We start from the raw sequence: 22,895 nt of genomic DNA, 5'->3' as shown, positions 1-22,895 counted from the left end.
GTAAATGCAACATAATGATGGACGTAGGTGGCTGACATCGTCCAAAGAGGTGGGCGCCTGCCAGGAACCAGAGAGACGGGACTTCCCAAGCCTTGATTCCTAGCACCCACCCACCTACCCTACTCAACCTCCTACAAACACATGTATGAAAACAGCCTGCTATTATATAGACCACAGTGATTTGGGATTTGGCATGTTCCAACCAAAACACCCATTCTGACTTTCTCTCTCCACACATAGTTCAGGTCTCTCACAGTTTTATATCTCACTGTGTGAAGCTTTTAGTCATTTTATTTGTTGTTTATTTTAAATATTATCTTGTATTTCTGGATCAATCACACTTTTAAGCCACTTTGTGGTCCCATGTTTTTGGTTTATTTTTTGCATTTATGCATTTGGCAGACACTTTTATCCAAAGCAACTTACAGTGCACTTATTACAGGGACAATCCCCCCAGAGTAACTTGGAGATAAGTGCCTTGCTCAAGGACACAATCATGGTGGTGGCTGTAGGGATTGAACCAACAACCTTCTGCTTGCTAGTTCTGTGCTTTAGCCCACTACACCACCACTACTCCATGAACCAGCAATGACCACCAGTATTGGGTATATCGGATTACAAATTAATTAGTTACTGTAATCTTTTTTTAGTAAAAAAAAGTAGTGTAATGCATTACATTTTAAATTATTGTAATCAGATTACAGTTCAATTAAAGTACATTACTTTTAAGTACATTACTTAAGCCAAAGTAAGATGTGTAATACGTTTAAAATATAAATTCATATGTACGTCTGTTAGCATTTCTGTGATAGCTAAAGGGTGTGTGACAATGAATGAAGAGGAAATATAGACGTCTTGAATTTGAGCAGAAAACCAAATACTTTAAATGGAAAAGTTACTTTTTAGATGAAGTAATCAGTAAAGTAATATGATTACATTTTTTAGTGAAGTATTTAGTCATTTCAAGTGGATTACTTATTTTGAGTAACTTACCCAACACTTCTGACCACAGGAAGTCATAGAGCCCCCCGATACTATCCTGACCCACCCAATTACTGCTAATCCTTCTGCATCCCATATGTAAGAGAAAGCCCATAAGATTCATTTCAGAAGATATTTTTTTTTTAACAAAGTTTTTCAGTAACTATAGCAAAAAAAAAAAAAAAAAATATATATATATATATATATATATATATAAAATCACAATCGAAGACTAATTAGGCAATCCAACGATGCGGTACAAGTAAACATGAGAACATGTTTAATTACATGGAAAAAAAACCTCCCAAGCAACTACTATGATGAGATCATTCATGTCTTTGGTTTGTGGTCCATTGGGAAAGTTCATCCTGGCATGCTGCAGGGAAAAGCGGAAAATACGTGTATGAGTAATCAAGTGTAACATGTTTTCATCAAATGTTAAATGTATATACTGCAACAGCTCTATCAACCTCTAAATTAAATAAACAACATTCTCTTATACTGCCATGTAAAGTGTTTTTGCAAATACATGCCTTCAGCGCAACTGAAGGACAATTGGTGCACAGAGCAAAAGCAGGAAAAAAAATAGTCAGTGCTGTCTTTTTATACTGTGTGGATGTGTTTACTCAATGTAGGTCCAGATTCAGTGGCGTCTAAGACCTCATTTGGGATTTTTTATTTTTTTTTTACTATTAATTTGTATTTATTTATTTTTATCCTGGAAATAAATAGAAATGTTATGATTATGAAAAAATTTAAAATAAAGAAAAGTTATAACACTAAAAACAAGGAAGACATTTAAGATTCTCCACTATTTCAAGGTCACTAATCAAATGTAAGCAAATATGTGACTTGACCATGTTAACTCTGTACAAAAAGGTCAGATTTCCCTGCTTCCAGTGAAGTGCACAAGATACTCTTTGGAACATTCTCAAATTAGGCTGGATAACATGGATCATCAGGTTTTGCACACACTTGTGCATTCCAATCCAGCTTAAGCGCATACTGTCTTTAAAACAAAAGGGTGGCATACCAAAATTCTAAGTAAATCTCAAATGGATGTAAAATTTCAGTTAAAAGTTTCATTCTAATTGCTATGCTGTTAATGTAATTTGCAATTAAAAATTTTTTATTAAAGGAATAATCCTGGTTTAATACAAGTTAAACTCAATTGACAGCATTTGTGGCATAATGTTGATTACCACAAAAAATAATTTCTACTCATCCCTTTTTTCTCTCTCTCTCTCTTCTTTTTAAAAGTGGAAATCAAGGTTACAGTGAGGCACTCACAATGGAAGTGAATGGGGCCAATTTTTAGAAGGTTTAAAGGCAGAAATGTGAAGCTTATAATTTTAAAAGCACTTACATTAATTCTTCTGTTAAAACGTGTGTATTATCTGAGCTGTAAAGTTAAAAAGTTTAAATTGTTTAAATAGTCATTTTTATGGTCATATTAGGGTTAACAGTGTTATGTTGTCATGGCAACAAAGTTGGATATAACTGGAAATAATTTGATACAACTTAACAAAGAAAAGGTTATTAAGCGATTTTATCACACTATAATCATGTTAACGTCTTGTGGCTATATTTTGAAATAGTGAGTATTTTAAAGTTTACAGACTGGCCCCATTCACTTCCACTGTAAGTGCCTCACTGTTACCCAGATTTTTGCTTTTTTAAAGAAAAGGTCCAAATAAATGTTTCTGGTAATCAACATTATGCCACAAAATTACATTTATATTTACATTTAGTCATTTAGCAGACGCTTTTATCCAAAGTGACTTACAAATGCTGTCGATTGAAGTTAACTTGTATCTAAACTGAAATATTCCTGCAATCTATTTCTGCAAAATAGATGCATTTTCAATAGTGGTCTTAAGATGTTTGGACCCCACTTTGCAGTATGTATTGTATATGCTTTATTGTGAACCAAAGGAGGCCGAGTGAATTAAAGAATACAATGATGGAGTGCCACCCCCCCCCCCCCCCCCAAGCCAAAAACCACAGCAGTTAGCATGAGCACCTAGACAAGCCTTTATCAGCACTCAACAGAGCTTCCGCCACCCAACATCCCCTTTCCCTCTGTCTCCTCTCCCTCTGCAGACACACACACCAACCACAAGGGCACCGCTGCTCTCACCACACCCATGCCTACACTGGGAATCAGGAGGGATATAGAGCCACCTCCAGTGTCTAACACCCTTCACAGGCCAATGGGATGAATATGTCCATCATTGCCTTCCTGATATGGTGTGAAAAAGGCGATTGACCACATGTTCGAGTATGAACATGTAGATAAAGATGAGCTATTGTGAAAGATATCCGATTATCTGAGAAGTTTATCTCAAGCACTATTGAGACATAGTTACTGTGTGCAATGATATTGTGGGGGCAGGTTCCTCATTTGGCCATGGTCAGGTGTAACGATTGTTTAGTGAAAATATTCTTCTGAAATGAGTTCTGAGAAGGTGACCTACAGTACTGTATATTATAAATATTTTCACTGTAAGTCTAACACGTCAAAGCATACAATAACAGTGCTACTTGAAGTCATGGATTCTGTAAAGGGATTCTTACAATACATAATATTTTTACAACAAATAATAATGGATCATTTTTGATGATTCTTAATTATTATGAATAATGATTATTAATAATGGTTAATTTATAATTGTCATAACAACTAATAATAATAAACGTTTAACTATATCAAGCCCTGAATGGTTGCTAAAGATAATAAGATCTACAAAATAAGACTTTGGGAAGTTGCTATTCACCATGTAAATCTATTTTAAACAGCATTTTGCTCACTCTTTTATGATTATTATGCAGCTTTTTTTTACCTCAAATTAACTAAGAGACATGAAATATTTGTGTTTTAAAATTTCTACTTTGAACTAGTGAAGGCAAAGAACAGATTAAATTAGTTGAAAAAAATAAATAGTTTCCTTTTAGCATCTAAATACACTTGTCATACACTCACACATTTTAAAGTAATATCTTGTTCATGGATATGTTATGCATCTACCCACATACAGAAATGGAAAAAGTTTATAGAAGAGTTTATTTTTAATTAATGTGATGAACATAATGACATAAAAGGCATGGAGAAAAACAATCAGATAATTTTTTATACTTATTTTTATTGTTATCCTGCTATTAGAACAGCAAAATGTATGATGGGAGTTAAAAAAGGTTTATCTTCTTTACAGTATATTCAGGCAAGACATACTGTATCCTCTCTGACATAAGATAGGGTAATTTCGAAATGCTTTTTGTGGTAAAATTGTGAAAACCCAGCGTTTCATTGCGAAACTTGCTGGTGGGTCACCTTACTGTTCTGTGCATATAAAGAGATTCTTTATTCAGAAAAGAAACAACTCTTTGTCCTAAGGTTCAACATCAATTTTAAACACAGAATGAAGCTTAACCAGAAAAGCATTTGCGAATTTCACTTAAAAATTAGCCCACCATAGATCTCAATATCTTTTTTTCTTTTTTTTTTAAACTCTGAACAAAACAAATGACCTCTGATGTCAGTTTTGTTGCTGTAGTAAAACTATGAGCTGTGCACAGGGAAAACCCCTTTTAGGAATAATTTTCACAGTGGTTCTTCCCAGAAGAAGTGACCAGTGTAATTATGATGCCTAGTTGTAGGAGGATAACTTAAATTATTTTGTGTCATTCATAGAGGGCAAGTAGATTTCAAACATGATCAGTTATGAATTATCACTCTGTACCTTTGACTAAATGGCTGTTAATAAGAGTCAGAGGTTTATTTCAGGTTTCATCACGTAAAGATGCTTATGAAATATACAGACATTGAGGAATTAAGGGAAAAGAGATGTGAACCACTCTTAAATGGAATAGCGTACAGTGCAGAGACAGTCAGGGGAATGTATTTTATCCTACTCCATTTGATTTGTTTTTTGACATCTGTATCTGTTCTGACATCATTTAGATGCATTTTCAAGAAAACAGGCCTAATAAGTAGATATTCATCATTTCATTGCAGCTGATGAAAAGGCCTAAAAGGTGAAGACCAGGAGGAATAAGACAAGAAATTATAAGAGAGAAATCAGACACAAAAATAATAAATAAAATCCATAGATCAAGCACAAATTAAATATTTGATCTCATTACTAAAATGAAAGAAATTGTGTTTGTATTAAAGGGATAGTTCACCCCAGAATGAAAATTCTCCCATCAGTTATTCACCCTCATGCCACTCCAGATGTGTATGACCTTCTTTCTTCTGCTGAATACAAACAAAGATTTTAAGAAGAATATTTCAGCTCTGTAGGTCCATACAATACAAGTGAATGGGGACAAGAACTTTGAAGCTCCAAAAATCACATATAGGCAGCGTAAAAGTAATCCATAAGACTCCAGTGTTTAAATCCGTATCTTCAGACGCGATACGATAGATGTGGGTGAGAAACAGAATTGGAATACTCTACCTATTGAGTTAAGAGAGAGTACTAATTACTTAACTTTTAAATATAAACTTAAGATATGGCTTAAATCAAACCAAACTTGCAATCATGTGTAATTAGTCTCTCATAGTGTTTATACATGTATATGTTGCTTTTGCACTGTATTGTATTGTCATCAGTTTTGTCTGTATCTTATTTATCCTTATTAAAAAAACAATTTTTTTTTAAGTGTTGTTACTTTCATGGCTCCGGTGAGCTTGTCGGTTTGTTCTGTGTGTTTTGTTAGTTTCTCTCCCTCAAGTTTTACAGGTGCTGCCGGAATGCATGATCAGTTTTTCCATGGGAACATTGATTGTTCCCAGGGGAACGCTGATCATGCCACTAATTAATGTGCTAGCAGCACCTGGTTCTCCACTGATTCACTCCCTACTTAATCCCTTTGTGTTCTCAGTATCTTTGTTAGATTGTTGTTTGGTGTGAAGTAACTTACCTCTGCTCTTGGGTCTCTTTGTCTCGCTCTCACTGTCTTGACAGAACAATCTAGCCAAGTATAAATCCAGCGGAGGAGTCTACTCTTTGCTCTGCCCTCTCTCAGAAGGGATCTTTAGTGGTACGTCAGCAGGATCAAATCTCCGCCTCTAACCGGGCTCTGGAGATGATGGCGTCGCAGCTCGCTAAGCTCATCTCTGTCGTTCAACATCTCCGCCAACCTCCCGATGCTGGTCCTACTCAGGAAGAACCCTCACCAGCTCCAGCAGTTCCCCACATTTCTGGGCGCTCAAAGGCTCGTGTCGCTTCTCCAACCCCGTTTTCAGGTGAGGCGGGATCCTGTAGCACATTGCTTTCACAATGTTCCCTGTTCTTTACGTCACAGCCCTCTGCTTTCCCACCGGAGACAATGAAGGTGGCTTGTGTGATCATACTCCTCACTGGAAAGGCCGGTGAATGGAGGATCAAGTTTCGCACCCTGGCTGCTTCTTGTGAGTGGAACGATCATGCCATGTGGGACCGGTTTCTGCATGGGCTTTCCGACGACATCCAGGACGAAATCTATCCTTTGGATCTGCCTCTGCCTTCGATTTGGTGGATCTGGCTATCCAAGTTGATCAATGTCTGGCCCTACACCGTCGCTGCTCTCCACCTACCCGGGAGGCTGGCCATCCAACCCAGTCCACTGCTTTGGCCAGGTCACCAGAATCACGGCCCGACACAGAGCCCATGCAAGTCGGGAGAACATGGATTTCGCATAAGGAAAAGCAGCGATGCCTCGTTAAATGATTATGCTTTCATTGTTCCTGGTCTGGTCATTTCTCTGCTTCCTGTCTGGTAAAAGACACCACCCGTCAGTAGGATGGGCTAGCACAACACCCTTGGACAGCCCCCAGATTACGTACACATCTCCCAGCCCGGCTGCAGTATGGATCTACCAGTCACACAGTCTCAGCCCTGGTGGATTCCGGAGCCAAAGGGAACTTTATGGACATCGACTTGGCTTCCGAATGGCAGGTTCCTGTGGTCCAGTTGGATGAACATGGAATAGTTTTGAATTCCATGCTATTACTACAATGCAACCCACAAAATACATGTTGTTGTCATCTATCGCCCTCCAGGTCAGCTGACAAACTTTCTTGAGGAGTTGGATGTCCTGCTGTCCTCTTTGCCGGAGGATGGTAGGCCACTTGTGGTTCTTGGTGATTTCAACATACACCAAGACAAGCTCCAGGCCACTGAACTGAATACTCTCCTGGCCTCAGTTGACTTGGAAAGACTACACACCACAGCAACTCACAGATCGGGCAACCAGCTGGACCTCATTTTTACACATAACTGTACCAACTCAAATATTCTTGTTACTCCTTTACATGTCTCTGATCACTACTTCGTTCAATTCAACATGACTCTCCCATCTACAGTAAAACAGTCTCCACCTTTGGTTTCCTTTCGCCGTAACCTCCGTTCTCTTTCACCCTCACGCCTCTCCACTGCTGCCTCTACCTCTCTTCCCACACTAAATGTATTTACCACGCTTAATGTAAACACTGCCACAGACACACTAAGCTCTACTTTAACAACCTGTCTAGAAAACATCTGTCCTATCTCCTCTAGGCCAGCACGTGCTACACCACCCAGCCCCTGGCTGTCTGACATCCTTCGTGAACATCGGACTGATCTCAGGGCAGCCAATAATCCGAACTGTCCTCTGTAGTGTTCTGATGTCTGATTTCGTAGCTGAACCAAACCAGACAGTTATTGAAGTGCAGAGGACAGACTCAATGACTGCTGAGTAGAACTGTATCAGCAGCGCCTGTGGCAGGTTGAATTTCCTCAGCTGGCGAAGGAAGTACAACCTCTGCTGGGCCTTTTTCACAATGGAGTCAATGTGGGTCTCCCACTTCAGGTCCTGTGAGATGGTAGATCCCAGGAACCTGAATGACTCCACTGCTGCCACAGTGCTGTTTAGAATGGTGAGGGGGGTCAGTCTTGGGGTGTTCCTCCTAAAGTCCACAATCATCTCCACCGTTTTGAGCATGTTCAGCTCAAGGTTGTTTTGACTGCAGTGGTGTCATCTGCAAACTTCAGGAGCTTGACAGAGGGGTCCTTGGCGATGCAGTCATTGGTGTAGAGGGAAAAGAGTAGTGGGGAGAGCAAACATCCCTGGGGGGCACCAGTGCTGATTGTACAGGTGCTGGAAGTGAGTTTCCCCTGTCTCACAAGCTGCTGCCTGTCCGTCAGAAAGCTGGTAATCCACTGACAGATAGACATGGGAACAGAGAGTTGGTGTAATTTATTCTGGAGTATAGCAGGGATGATGGTGTTGAAAGCTGAACTGAAGTCCACAAAAAGGATCCTTGCATATATCTCTGGTCTGTCCAGATGTTGCAGGATATGATGCAATCCCATGTTGACTGCATCATCCACAGACCTGTTTGCTCGATAAGCAAATTGAAGGGGATATAGAAAGGGTCCAGTGATGTTCTTCAGGTGGGCCAACACCAGTCTCTCAAATGATTTCATGACCACAGACGTCAGGGCGACAGGTCTGTAGTCATTAAGTCCTGTGATTTTTGGTTTCTTTGGGATGGGGATGATAGTTGAACGTTTGAAGCAGCATGGGACTTCACACTGCTCCAGTGATCTATTGAAGATCTGTGTAAAGATGGGGGCCAGCTGGTTAGCACAGGATCAAAGACATGCAGGTGAAACGCCATCTGGGCCTGAAGCTTTCTCATCTTTTGTTTCCGAAAGACGTGGCTCACATCATCTTCACAGATCTTAAATGCATGTTGAGTAGCAGGAGGGGGGAGGAGGGAGGAGGCAGGAGGTGTTGGTGTTTGTGTGAAGTGAAGGTCAGAGTGGGTGTGGGGTGTGAGATTGGGCCTTTCAAATCTACAGTAGAACACATTCAGGTCGTCAGCCAGTTGTTGGTCCACCACAGGGTTGGGGGCAGGAGTCCTGTAATTCGTTAATTGTTTCATGCCACTCCACACTGATGCAGGGTCGTTAGCTGAAAACTTGTTTTTCAGCTTCTCAGAGTATCTTCTTTTTGCCACTCTGATTCCCTTATTCAGTGTTTTCCTGGCCTGATTGTACAAGACTTTATCCCCAACTCTGTAAGCATCCTCTTTGGCCTGACAAAGCTGCCTGAGTTCCGCTGTAAACCATGGAATGTTAAATAAGTCCTAGTAGGAATGCACATATCCTCACAAAAACTGATATATGATGTAACAGTATCTGTGAGCTCGTCCAGATTGGTGTCTGCAGCCTCAAAAACACTCCAATCAGTGCAGTCAAAGCAGGCTTGTAGTTCCAGCTCTGCTTCGTTGGTCCATCTCTTTACAGTCCTTAATACAGGCTTAGCAGATTTTAATTTCTGTCTGTAGGTTGGAAGAAGATGAACCAGACAGTGATCAGATAGTCCCAAAGCTGCTCTAGGGACAGAGCGATATGCATCCTTTATTGTGGTGTAGCAATGATCCAGTATATTTCTGTCTCTGGTTGGGCATGTAATGTGCTGTTTGTATTTGGGCAGTTCACGTGTTAGGTTTGCTTTGTTAAAATCCCCAAGAATAATAATAACTGAGTTCGGGTATTGTTGTTCCGTGTCTGTGATTTGATCAGCCAGCTGCTGCAGCGCGGCATTCAAACGCGTTTGGCGCGATATACACACTCACCAAAATAAACGAGGAAAACTCCCGCGGCGAGTAGAAAGGCTTACAGTTAATAAAGAGTGCTTCCAAATTAGGACAGCACATCTTCTTTAACGTTGTTACATCTGTACACCAACTTTCATTGATGTAAAAGCATGTTCCACCGCCTCTCGTTTTCCCCGTTAACTCTGCGATGCAACCCGCTCTGAACAGCTGAAAGCCCGGCAGATGTAACACGCTGTCCGGAATGGCTTCACTCAGCCAGGTTTCTGTGAAGCACAAGGCAGCAGAGCTTTTGTAAAAGCAAACATTTGTTCAACAGCCGATTTTTCTCTTTATTCTAAACTCCATGAGCCATATATTTGTTTTAGTGTAAAGTTTTTAAACGGAAAATAAATATTAAATACGTTAAATACCATTATTGCTGTTGTTTTGTTATTTTTTTAGAATTAGTACTACTACTACATAAAATCAATCATTTAGGCTTAACAATTTTCCCGCAAAAATATCTGACGTCATATGACAACTTCCGCTCACTTGACCTTTCAACTCATGTCGTAGGTGGAAGTACACATACACATAGGAACTTAATACACGAAGCTGGAGTGAGCGACTGCTGTACAGTAGATCATGGATACGTTAATACTGGTAAAATTATTTTATTTATCTATACCTGTTGTTTCCGTTTAAGATCGAAAACGGCTGCTAGATCTGTTCTGTTTCATATTAAAACAGCCCTTCGTCCACATCCGCCTCACAGTGTATCAGTAAACAACCATACGAGTTACACAATAATTCAATATATGTATTCGTAATATCTGAACATTAAAGATCTGTCTGTTGCTTTAAGAATATGATATAGGTACAAGTATTCACGTTATAAGCTAAGCAATTTCTGATGTGAATCTGAAGCACATTCACACGTCTGTTCAATCTTTGATCACCCTGATTAATTGCCCTCCTGTAATTTACTGATCATCTCTCATATTTGTGTATCTCTGTGGTAACAGGAGCCCTCTCTGTACACTGTCAAAGCAGTTCTGATCATGGACAATGATGGAGAGAGACTGTATGCTAAGGTGGGATTCCTTTATTATGTTGATTTCAGCAATTTACTGAATATCAGACTGATGTAGAATTCAGTTTATATGTTTATTTGTGTGGCAGTGTTATTTCTTTGATTTATAAGCTGCTGTTGAGGCAATCATCCTTACAGTGTTTAAGGGTAAACTCTGAAATTGCTAATTTTACACTCTTTAAATCTAAGAATAAACTTCTTGTTTGCAAACAGTCACCAGAAATGTTTGGAAAAGTTTTTATGGTTTATTTGTTTTGGCTTCTACTAATTTTTCTGAATATTATAGTGTTTGTGTGTATACATACTTAGTTACTGTACCCAAAAGTGAGCTAAATCTACCAAAACCTCACATTTAGGAACGACCTCAATTGCAATTTGTGCAATGTTAGTTCATAGAAAACATAAATGATTTTAGCCTATATCAAACAATAGAAACAATAGATTTGTACTCATAAGTTTACAATCTGTTCGAAGGTTTGCATTTAATTTTTTTATTTAGTAGGGTACTAAAGGCCCCATGGGGTACAAGGCACTTTCGCCTTTATTTTCTCCCAAAACACTAAACAGAAACAAAAACTACCAAAGTACTTTCCTTAACACCTGTTTGTCTTTATACACCGCAAAAGTTTCCTGATCCTTGAGATTATTGTGTGCAATGTCTAAAGTTTGATTTTGAGGTCATTTGATCTAATATTTAATCATTTTGAAAATTTAGCAAATATATGTATCTAATGAAATTATCACATTTTTAGACAAAACTGAAAATGACAAATAAGTATTTTGTTCAAGGTGATGAAATTCACACTTTTTTTATTAACTGTTTGAGGTAAAAATCCCCCCTGTTGCAGGGGCTAAAGGCCCCCATAAAACACATTGTTTTTCTTTAGTCGGGCGAATAGATTTGTTATGAAATCTTTTTTAAAAGTGGGCTCACATTGACTGTTCCAATTACAATGGAGATACATTTTGTTTATAGAGTACTTGGTGTTATAAAATGCCGAATATGATTGAAATAAACAGGAAATAGTGCACCCTTTTCTGAAGTGGTTATTTTGAATAAGCATATCTTAATTTCAAACTAAAAAAGCATCTTGCTGTCTCAAAATTATTTGCTTAAGTTGACAAGAAATACAGTTACAGAAATACTCAAACCAGCCCGTGTGGCACTAACAATCATGCCACGGTCAACATCCCTGAGATCACATTTTTCCCCATTCTGATGGTTGATGTGAACATTAACTGAAGCTCCTGACCTGTATCTGCTTGATTTTATGCATTGCGCTGCTGCCACACGATTGGCTGATTAGATAATCACATTAATAAGTAAGTGTACAGGTGTTCCTAATAAAGTGCTCAGTGAGCGTGTATATATAAGTATGTTCCACAGGACAAAATAATAACAGAAATTACATAAATTATCTTGTTTACATAGCCTTGCTACATTATGAGAAGAATTGGAGATAGCTAAATGTTTCTTTGAGTGTTTATTTAGTTTGTGACTCTGTGTTTAATGTTTCAGTATTATGATGACACATACCCCACAGTGAAAGAGCAAAAGGCCTTTGAGAAGAACATCTTCAACAAGACACACAGAACAGACAGTAAGAACTTTATATAGTCATTATATATTGTAAAAACAGCAGGATTGGGAACTCCTGAACCGTCACTTCTGTGTTCCTCAATATAAAGTTCTACATCATCACTCCTCAATTCTTTTAAACAGGTGAAATAGCATTGCTGGAGGGTCTAACGGTTGTGTACAAGAGCAATATTGATTTATATTTCTACGTTATCGGCAGCTCCCATGAAAATGAGGTAATGCTTTCAATTTGATAACGGTATATTATGTCTCTTTACGTCATTACCGTATGAATCTCATCTTTGTCATTGTCTTTCCTGCCACAGCTGATGCTTATGTCAGTGCTGAATTGTCTCTTTGACTCCCTGAGTCAAATGTTGAGGTAGGAAAAACTAATTTAACTTATTTATTAACACCATTAAGACCAACCTGATAGTTTGGTCTTGATTTTATTTCTTTCTCTTGTTTTAGGAAAAATGTGGAAAAGAGAGCCTTGCTTGAAAATATGGAGGGTCTTTTCCTGGCCGTTGATGAAATTGTTGATGGAGGGTAAGCAGACCTTTTTACATATTCAAACCATTTAGTTCTATAGAGATACTGGGATCAGAATATTGTTATCAGGTAATGCCTGATTTAAGACCAAAATGTTTATGCTAGTTTAGAGACGGGCATGAGTACCTGAGTACTTGTCACAGATCGATCATGAAAACAAAATAATTGCATGAATATTTTAAAGCATAAAGTACATGTGACAGAATGGGGCCTCATTTTTAATTTTGTGGTTTTTGGTTGCATTTTGATTTGTATCTGTCAAGCTGTCAAAATGACTAGAATGCACATCCAAAAGTGTTAGTGTGGGGTGGGACTATTTTGCAATATATATTTGCTATTCCGTTTGGTTCCACTAATGGTGCAGAGAGACCTGTCTATTAAATAATCATTTGATCGTGGTTCTAACTGTGATTATTTGAGAACCACGATTATTGTGCACTTTAAATTCCAATCACATCTTAATGTCCAAATAAGGGAATTATAAGTGAATATATAAATGTCATGAACACCATGCCATTGTGTGCCATTCAGTTGAACTCTTGAGCGTCACTGAGCCACACCGCAGATGTCAACCAGAGCAACTCCTGTCCAGAAGAGCATGTGAAGGGCTGTGATGCACGTGCCTAGCAAAGGCTTGCGCCAAACTCCCGCAAAAATATAAACGAACAAATATAAACTTGGATAGTGAACACAAAGCGCTCCGGTTTCACTTTAAACGATCATGTAATGGCAAATATTCCTGGTCATTGCGGGTTCATACACGCAGTGTTAATGACACGCAGTGACACAGAGGAGGAGATGCATGCATACTCTGTTTCTGTGGAGTAATAAAATAATGAAACAAAATCTTAAAGGTTTTGCTCCATGAGAAATAAGTGCTCATGTGTTTAATCGGAGCATGTGAAGAAATTAGGACAAAATATTTTACTATTGTATAATATAGTATAGTATAATATAATTGTGATGGGCGGGGCGGAGCCGAGCGGCGTCTATGTGGAGCGGGGCCCTGGAAGATAGGTGGCGAATGACTTTCACCTGCGTGCCACACCGGTCTCGTGTTCCGGCGAGGGGCGGTGGGATTGCTTGGAGGGTGGGGGGATAGCAGCGGATGGGAGAGAGAGATTTATGAAGCTGTTTGTGTGTAGTGTGTTGATCAGTGAGGATTTCTTTCGGAATCCCCACCCAGGAGATTATTTTGAAGAGTGCCTCCGCAACACTGCGTGCTGAGATATTGCACAGAGGCATTGCTTCCGGATATCGCGTTGGATAGTCCACCAGGACTAATACAAAGCAATTTGTCCACGTGCTGACCGCTCTAACGTCCCGACGAGGTCCATGTCAATTCTTTCGAAGGGTACCTCAATTAATGGAAGGGGGCGCAATGGCGCTCTTGGGGTGGCCAGTGGATTCACCAGCTGACGTTCACGGCATGCCGCACACCACCTGCGAACATCCCCACGAATGCCTGGCCAATAAAAGGGGTATGTGATGAAGAGGAGGGCGTGGCGGGGCCGTAACAATGGACACCCAGCGCTGAATCAGCCCAATCAGCTAGGAGAGGGATAAAGAGCCAGGGATGCCAGTTTGAGAGAGAGACGCACGCAGCAGTGTTGTGTGTGTGTGTGTGTGCGCTTTTGTGTTATGCTGGAAAGCAGTTTTGTGTTGTGTTTTGTTCATTTGTGTCATTAAAAGTTTACGTTGACTGCTCAGCCGGTTCCCACCGCCTCCTTGCCCATCGTGTAAACCCATTACAATATCCATGATTGATTATATATTTGAAGTTAAATATGTATAAAATGACTTATTAAGGTGTATGAAGCACACATGCACCTTAAGAAATATGACAGTTAATCGTGAAAGCCCTAAAACAGACAATTAATCATCATAATCGCAATTATTTGTTTAACAATTAATCGTCAGCCAAATTTCACAATCGTGACAGCCCTATGTGCAGAAATTACACATAGCAACTTTGAGGCAAACAAATATCATTATTGTCGATTGACGATTATTAATTTTGATTAATAGTATTGACATTGAAAATTTTTTTTAGGGCAACTGCATGCCATATTCTTTTTTTATATATGTTTAACATATGTTTTGTTTACCATTAGGAAAATTTAACCATTGTTTTACTACAGTAACAACTGTATTATAGATCAGTAACAGTTTAACCTTGGTATTTGTAGTCAAAACCATAGTAACCTCAAAATTAACTATGGTTACTACAGTGATGGTTATTATAATATTACTATAGTAAAACCATGGTTGCTATATGGATACTACAGTATTACTCTAGTAAAGCTATGGATAATTGTAATAAAACCATGGTTTCCAAAAAACTATGGTAACGGTCATGGTGGTTTTACTACAATATTACTATAGTAAAGCCATGGTTAATTTTGACAAGGGTGTAATTTATTAACAATACCAATGTTTTAACAACTTTTAATTTAAACAAACTTAAAAAATACATTATAATAAATGTCACGTTTAGATTTGTCATTAAATCAGTGTGAATTAACATAAAATGCTGTTTGTTTTTCTGTCATTACCTCAGCCAAGCACTTGCTCCTGTGTTTGAATGAGCGTTGTCTGCGACAGCTCATGTCTTACAGCACGTTAAGATGAGCGGAAGAACAAATAGTTCCAATCCTATGCAACTATTTGCTAATGTACTACTATTTTTTTTTTTTTAACCAATTTGAAGCTTATGATAAGCACTAATTTTCATGGTAGCTAAATAATATTATCATTAGTTTAAAAAAAAACTTTTGGAATCGATATTTATTTGTGAGGATCTAGATTCTTGATTCAACATCAGTATCGGAAATATCGGTACTTTAGGATCGATCCACCCGTCCCTAATAATCATACGGTATCTCCACCACAGAATTCCACAGCTCAACTTGGCAGATTTCCTCAGAATTGGGACACACATCATTTGCAAATTTACACACATTCCTTGGCCTATGTGTGTTTGTTAGTTAAATATTTTAGATAATTTGATAATACCTTCAGCAGCCATTAAGACTATTATACTCTTACTCAATTTAACACCTTTTAACATTTTTATATTTAATTAGCGTGGAAAATGGCAAAAAATAGTCCAGTTCTGTCTGGGCCTAGTATAACCTAAACACTCAATTCATTAACGCATTCATGCATGTAACAGACATTTCTTTGATTGGTTAATATGCTTGATGAAAATAAACACATTGTAACTAGAAAATTTAGACATGACTGGAGTATACCTAATTGACACTTTTCAAATTGATTAAAGGAATAGCTCACCCAAAAATGAAAATTCTCATCATTTACTCACCCTCATGCCATCCCAGATGTGTATGACTTTCTTTCTTCGGCAGAACACAAAGATTTTTAGAAGAATATCTCAGCTCTTTTGGTCCGTACAATGCAAGTAAATGGTGATTAGAACTTTCAAGCTCCAAAAATAACAAAGGCAGCATAAAAGTAATCCATACGACTCCAGTGGTTTAATCTATGTCTTCTGAAGTGATGCAATCACTTTGGGTGAGAAACAGATCAATATTTCAATTATTTATTACTATAAATCTCCACTTTCACTTTCAGAAAGTGAAAGTGGAGATTGATAGTAAAAAAGGACTTTTAATATTGATCTGTTTCTCAACCACACCTCATATCACTTCTGAAGGCATAGATTTAACCACTGGAGTCTTATGGATTACTTTTATGCTGGCTTTGTGTGATTTGGAGCTTGAAAGTTCTGGTCACCGTTTACTTGCATTGTACGGACCAACAGAGCTGAGATATTCTTCTAAAAATCTTTGTTTGTGTTCAGCAGAAGGAAGAAAGTCATACATATCTGGGATGGCATGAGGGTGAGTAATAATTTTAATTTTGGGTGAACTAATACTTTAATTGTAAGCCGCAATTTGCTGCAGACATAATTGTAATCTCTATTTATTTATTTTTAGCTGAATTGTGCAGCACTAGAAGAGTCTAAAAATGACATTGAATGCAGCACTCATCGATTAAAAAAAAATGTCTTGGTGATGATACAAGCTCTATTTTACAGTGTGATCCTGGAGAGTGACCCTCAGCAGGTGGTCCATCGTGTCGCTTTGAGGGTAACAGACATTTCCCTGTTCTCCCTCTATTGACTTCCAATTATTCCATGCTGAATGTTAATCTGCTTGCTTTATATCTGTCGGCTCTCCTTGGTTTTATGTACTCTGATGCCACTGATGAGCATTATGAAACTGCTAGGCAGCTATTATGTTTGATTTCCAATAATCAGTCTCAAAGTATGAGACAGGAAGCAAGTCAGCAGTCTTAAAGTCCTCACCGTCTCTCTCTCTCTCTCTCTCACGTCTCCTACAGGGTGATGACGTGCCTCTGACAGAACAGACAGTCACGCAGGTAAGCGAAGACATGCCTCCTTTAGCGCTGACATCTGTCGTCCTATCCTTTCAGGCTCTTATGTTTTATAGTTGCTTGAAGATTTATTCATGATTCATTTGGAAAATGAGTCTGTGGTGGTCTGGTTTCATGGCTCCCACATTAAGAGTTCCAAAGCGGTGCCGTTAGCCCAGCTTTTCCGAGTTCCCGCGTGTGTCTGCCGCATGTAAACATGATGGCTAATTATTGGCGGCTGTCTGCCAGCGATGGCTCCCTGTGGCAGCTGTAGTCATGAGTGTGGACTGATTAATGTTCTCATTTAAGAGGCCCTGCGACAGGCTGCCTGTATCCCTCTCGCGTCAGTGATTAATGGCTGTCTCCTCGTCTTCCCCGCTGTATTGTTCTGCTTTGCCTCGCTCAAATTAAGATGATGAATTAATTCCTGGATGTTTTTGCTGTGCCTGCATTACTCGATGACAGGGTTTCCCTTATCGTTTGCACCTTTGTATGATAAGTTTGAGTTAAAAAGTTTTGTTTTCTTGCTTATGTAGTTTTTGTTTTAACCCTTTAAATGCATGGGAATTTCACCAAACACTCTTACATATTTGGGTCTTTAGAGACCCGGCACTTATATCTATCACAAATGGATCTACAAAATCCCTAGATAAATACATATTTTCTAGACAATTAGAAAAAAATACAATAGAATATATTCTGATATTTTATTTTTCATGTATCAAAGAGATAATGCAACAAATCTAGAACAGGATTAATTACTTCCACACTGAAATTTCATGAGGCAACTGGCTGTCAAACACATACACATAACACATAAGATACACAAGTATTTTCTCAGGCATGTATTGAGTCTAAATAGATGCACAACTTACATAATTTCAGTAGTACACCCAACTGACAATAGTCAAACCATACTGTTCATGTGTTGTACTTGCTATAGTTTACTTCCATGTTGTTTCTTCATCAAATAGCAATGTCAAATGTAAATCAAGTCAATCACTGAAACATCAGTGCCATTTTGAGTAAGAAATAGCATGTATATTATGTATTTGTTCACGCAAATGGAATACTGATAATTCATTGTTCCACAGAAAAGCAATGTGATGAAATATTTATTTGTATAGTTTTAGTATTCATTTATCTTGTAATAAACAACAACAACAACAAAAAATAGATAAGAACCTTATATAGATATTAAAGGTGCTGTAAGCGATAGAAAGGTATGCAAAAAACGTTCCTACTCCCTGAGAGAGATTACTGAAATTGAAATTGTACGTTGAAATTTAAAGTGTTATAAGATATCTCACTGGTCTCTGTAAACAGCAAACAAAGATTTTTCTGTGGACCGCGGACAATGGCGCTTTTTCCGCGTTTTCATAGTATTGTAGTTTCAATGAATTATTGAGGTATAATGCATTTTTATGCCATGTTGTTCATAGCAGTTGTCAGTTGAGGGTGCTATTTTGCAGCTGATGTTTATAACAACCATTTCTGCTCTCAATAAAGCTCATTTTGTTATCTTTGGAGTTCAGGGTTTGGCAAGAGGAGGCGTGGCTAATCCAAGTAGAACGGCTAAAATTGCTTACAGCACCTTTTAAATAATCATTAAAATATAATTTATGGAAGTGCAAAAGAAAAAAAAACTGACACTATTACATACCCTAGGGTCTCTAATGACCCTATACATTCTTGGTACTTTAATAATATTTTTATTTGGTTTTGTTTTTGTTGCAATTTTGGAATTATTTATGTATTTATTGTGTTACACTATTTATAAGCGAGAGATACTAAAGGAATACTAAAGAGGTATGGGCACAACTCCAAAAAAACAGATGAGGTACAGGGGGTGGAATGAGGTCCCGGGTCACTAAAGACCCAAGGTATGCGTTTAAGGATTAAATACAGTGGGGTCTAAAAGTATTCTTTTTCTTTCTTTTATTTTTTTCTGTATTTATACCTGCTTTTATGATTTTGAAAAATTTAAAACAAACCTCCTTACAGTATATTGGTGCTCTCTCATATGCAGGGGCGTTTGTAGACTTATCACCAGTGGGGCACAGGTGCCCCTAGAATTCATAAAGTGTCACCTTTTTTATAGGGGGGTCCCGGGGCATCTCTAGGGGTCTCTAAGCATTCAACTGTAGTGATTTTGGGAGTTGGTTTTTTTTTTTTTAGTTTTTTTTTTTTATTACTTTTGTGTAGCATTAATGTAACTACTGTCTGGTTTCACTAGTAATTTTACATCTACAATAAATGTCATTGTAATAATAATTGTGCCTAAATCTTTGACAAGCAAATAAGTATTCATAACCTGAGAGAGGAGGGGCACAGGGGGCTGAAGGAATATTTGATATGTTTATGTATATTTTGAAATGTTAACTTCAACAGGCATCACAGTTGGTCTTTTGTTTTAAATAGGAAACCATATTTTCCAGATCGGTATATGGTTCACCCTCATGATTTATTTGAACATTTTTACTGGGGCACAGGGGAACTTTACTGCTGCTCATGCCCCAGTAAAAGGGGTCTAGCGATGCCCCTGCACAATTTCAAGGTCACTAATCAAATGTAAACAAATTGATGACTTGATTCAATTTTTCACTCAAATTGTTATGCTGAAAATATAATTTTTATATACATTTTTGCACAAGAAACATGCTAAATAGAAGCAATTTCACTACTGGTTTCAGACATTTGGACTTGTATCTTTAAGAGAGGGTGTGCTAATGTTTTTCCTTGACTCTAACTTAATTGTTTTCAGTTTTGAAAACTGAAAAGCAGCACTTTGATGGATGCTTGTCTTTTAGGACAAATGATGACTCAAGATGACAAACGTATTCAAATGTAATTACCTGTTGTAGCTTTGGAAACAGCTACGTTTTTTGGGGAGTGGTTTGGTCTATCCTTCAGTGAGTGATTGAATTTGCTGAAGAGGAACACAAAACACTTAAATAAATGATCCTGAAGCTGGTGCTTCGTTCTAATTAAATGTAACTAATTATTTGGCAAATCATAATTTGAAACATCAGATCATAATAAATTGGCAGCACCCACTTTCATATATTCAAGATCCTAATGACACCTCAAATTAATTATAACCACTATTATAATCACATTTAAATGTGCACCAAGTAATTTTTTCTGCAAAAAAAATTTACACTTAAATGAATAGTACTTCTGATCAATATGTTTAATGATGTACACCTTCGGACACATTAGACCCTTTTGGTTTCTGAATATGTTATTCATAGGTGACAAATACGCCTGCAAATTGGGTATTTCTAAAATTGGATCAGTCACTAAAAGCGGTTGGTCATATCGACCAACGAAGCATTATTAATAGACATTAATAAATGGCCATTACATGTTTTCAGTGAGTCTTACATAATAATATAAATACTGTACATAGTATTCTGGGTAGACATCTTGGTTTTAACTTTTTTTTATTATTATTATTTCTAGGTGCTACAGTCAGCTAAGGAGCAGATTAAATGGTCTCTACTCCGATAGGACGCATCTGGTTCCGTTCCTAAACTGAGATGAGGGAAATAAAGGAGACAACCCCACTTTTCATCACTCCTGTCCAATCTGTCCCTTTTCTCTTGATAAAGTGCATGCCCACTGAAAACGACTCACTTGAAGATAAGGCCAAGGACATTTCAAATTAGAATGTCGAGACGAGAGAAAGAAGCCGGCATATTCTTGGTGGGACTTTTTATTTTTAGGGAAAAGTACCAGGGCGTGTGTTTTGTTTTTGTTTTGTTTATCCCATTCCAGTAAGCTCTGTATATATGGCTGGTTTTGTGAATGATATCATTGTTGTGCTGTGAGAATTATTACGATTCATGTACATTCCAGTGGTTGGTCTTGTGCTCCATTCTTCCCTCTGACCCTTGTTTTGATTGAAGTAAAGAGAACCATTTCATCCTAGTTCTTCTTCAGTGTTTTTTCTCAGGTTTGCAGATGCGATCATGAATCTCCCTCACCAATATTTTGAGGTCTGTTTACTATTTGTGTGTTTTAACCAAATGGCTTTATTAAGACTAGTAATTCATAGTTATTCATGTAGTAAGATTAGGCTCATTTAATTTACTGTTATCACTCATACTGACTTTGACAACATTAGAAAAGTAAACATCTTAAGCATTAAAGAAATATTCCGGGTTCAATAAAAGTTGAGCTCTGTTAACAGCATTAGTGGCATAATATTGATTACCACAAAAAAAAGAAAAAAATCTGGTTTGCAGTGAGGCACTTACAATGCAAGTGAATGGGGGCCAATCCGTAAACGTTAAAATATTCACCGTTTCAAAAGTATCGCCAGAAGACATAAACAATATGCATGTTAACATGATTTTAGTGTGAGAAAATCGCTTACTAACCATTTCTGTGTAAAGTTATAGCCAATTTTACAATGTTACCATGATGATTTAATGTCAACAAACCCTAAAACCCTGAAATGGCTGTAAACATAAAGCTTTAAACAACTTTAGAGCTCAGATAATACATGAGTTTTAACAGAAGAATTAATGCAAGTACTTTTATAAAATTATAAGCTTCACATTTCTGCCTTTAAACCCTCCAAAAATTGGCCCCTTTCACTTCCATTGTAAGTGCCTCACTGGAACCTCGATTTTTTTTTTTTTTTAAAAGAACAAGAGGGACGAGTCTAAATTTTTTTTGTGGTAATCAACATTATGCCAAAAATGCTGTCCATTGAGCTTAACTTGTATTGAACCCGGAATATTCCTTTAAAACAGTTTTAATGTAAGTTTGTGTTCAATATTTTTATTATGTTTAAACTTACTCATAAAAACAATAAGCCATTGTGAACATTATAATTGTTGCTGCACCTGTATTCATAATATATTGAAGTTTATTGATAATTTATAATAAATACAAAGCAATATAGGGATTTTAAACACTCATGATACATAACTATATATATATATATATATATATATATATATATATTATTTGTATTCTAGTTCTCAATTTTTATTTGTTTCGATATGATTCAATTTGTGTATTGTTCCAAGTTTTTTTGCCTGGACATTTCTAATAATAACTTAGTCAATCCAACAGCGGCCTCTTCTGGTGTCAGATTAAACACACAGTCTTATAGCATTTTACCATTCACTAAATTAACGGTTGAAACGTTCGGTTTTTGTTGCCCTTTTATGATTCTCAGGCACTTTTTACTCCAATATGTGTGTAAAATTACAAGTGTTCCAATACACTCACAACTGTGAGGTTAACGAGTAGCTTTCATTTTAAATTAATTGTGAAGTTTTAATTTGAAAAGACTTTCAAACAATGGCACAAATTTTAGAGTTCCTAAAAACAGGCTGTTGTTTAAAAACGTGGAGAAAAATGAACATTCTAGAATAAAAAGTGATCGTTGCAAAACGCACGTGGTTAATGCGTGTGCGCGCACGTGTGAGAGAGCGCCAAAATACTGTAAGGAGGTTTGACGGCTTCACATGTCTGCTTTTTCCATGGTGGATTCCTCCCCTCTCTCTTGTTTTAATGCAACTGAAAGGTTTCCCCTCGAGAAATGGTTGTGAAAAAATAAACAGTATATCATGTACATACCTTAGAATAGCACATAGGACACGGTTATCACACTGGGGGGCGGAGACTAGAGAAATGTATTCTCAAATGTCTCTATGTCCGATGCCTTAAAAGAGATTTTTATTAGGGTACATGGCGTCAAAAAG

The 22,895-nt window shown here is 37.6% G+C and overlaps 1 protein-coding gene across 1 annotated transcript; it reads left to right on the top strand.

Annotated features, from left to right (window-relative positions):
• Nucleotides 1-10,107: 10,107 nt before the first annotated feature.
• LOC127420245 (coatomer subunit zeta-1) lies at nt 10,108-21,105 on the top strand. Its single transcript, XM_051662323.1, has 9 exons — nt 10,108-10,213; nt 10,576-10,644; nt 12,163-12,244; nt 12,367-12,458; nt 12,549-12,604; nt 12,694-12,771; nt 16,835-16,886; nt 17,140-17,178; nt 20,638-21,105. The coding sequence occupies exons 1-9, from the start codon at nt 10,196-10,198 to the stop codon at nt 20,683-20,685; spliced, it is 534 nt and encodes a 177-aa protein (XP_051518283.1). The 5' UTR covers nt 10,108-10,195; the 3' UTR covers nt 20,686-21,105.
• The last annotated feature ends 1,790 nt before the right edge of the window (nt 21,106-22,895 follow it).

The sequence above is a fragment of the Myxocyprinus asiaticus genome, chromosome 29, assembly GCF_019703515.2.
Source record: "Myxocyprinus asiaticus isolate MX2 ecotype Aquarium Trade chromosome 29, UBuf_Myxa_2, whole genome shotgun sequence".
Taxonomy (NCBI): domain Eukaryota; kingdom Metazoa; phylum Chordata; class Actinopteri; order Cypriniformes; family Catostomidae; genus Myxocyprinus; species Myxocyprinus asiaticus.
The sequence above is the reverse complement of the archived record's forward strand: the minus strand, read 5'-3'. Positions and strand labels throughout refer to the sequence as shown.

What these genes read in the sequence shown, in the direction of transcription:
- LOC127420245 (XM_051662323.1), top strand. An exon ending in CAAGACACACAGAACAGACA is followed by an intron (nt 12,245 to 12,366) that starts GTAAGAACTTTA and finishes TCTTTTAAACAG; the next exon opens with GTGAAATAGCATTGCTGGAG. An exon ending in TCCCTGAGTCAAATGTTGAG is followed by an intron (nt 12,605 to 12,693) that starts GTAGGAAAAACT and finishes CTCTTGTTTTAG; the next exon opens with GAAAAATGTGGAAAAGAGAG.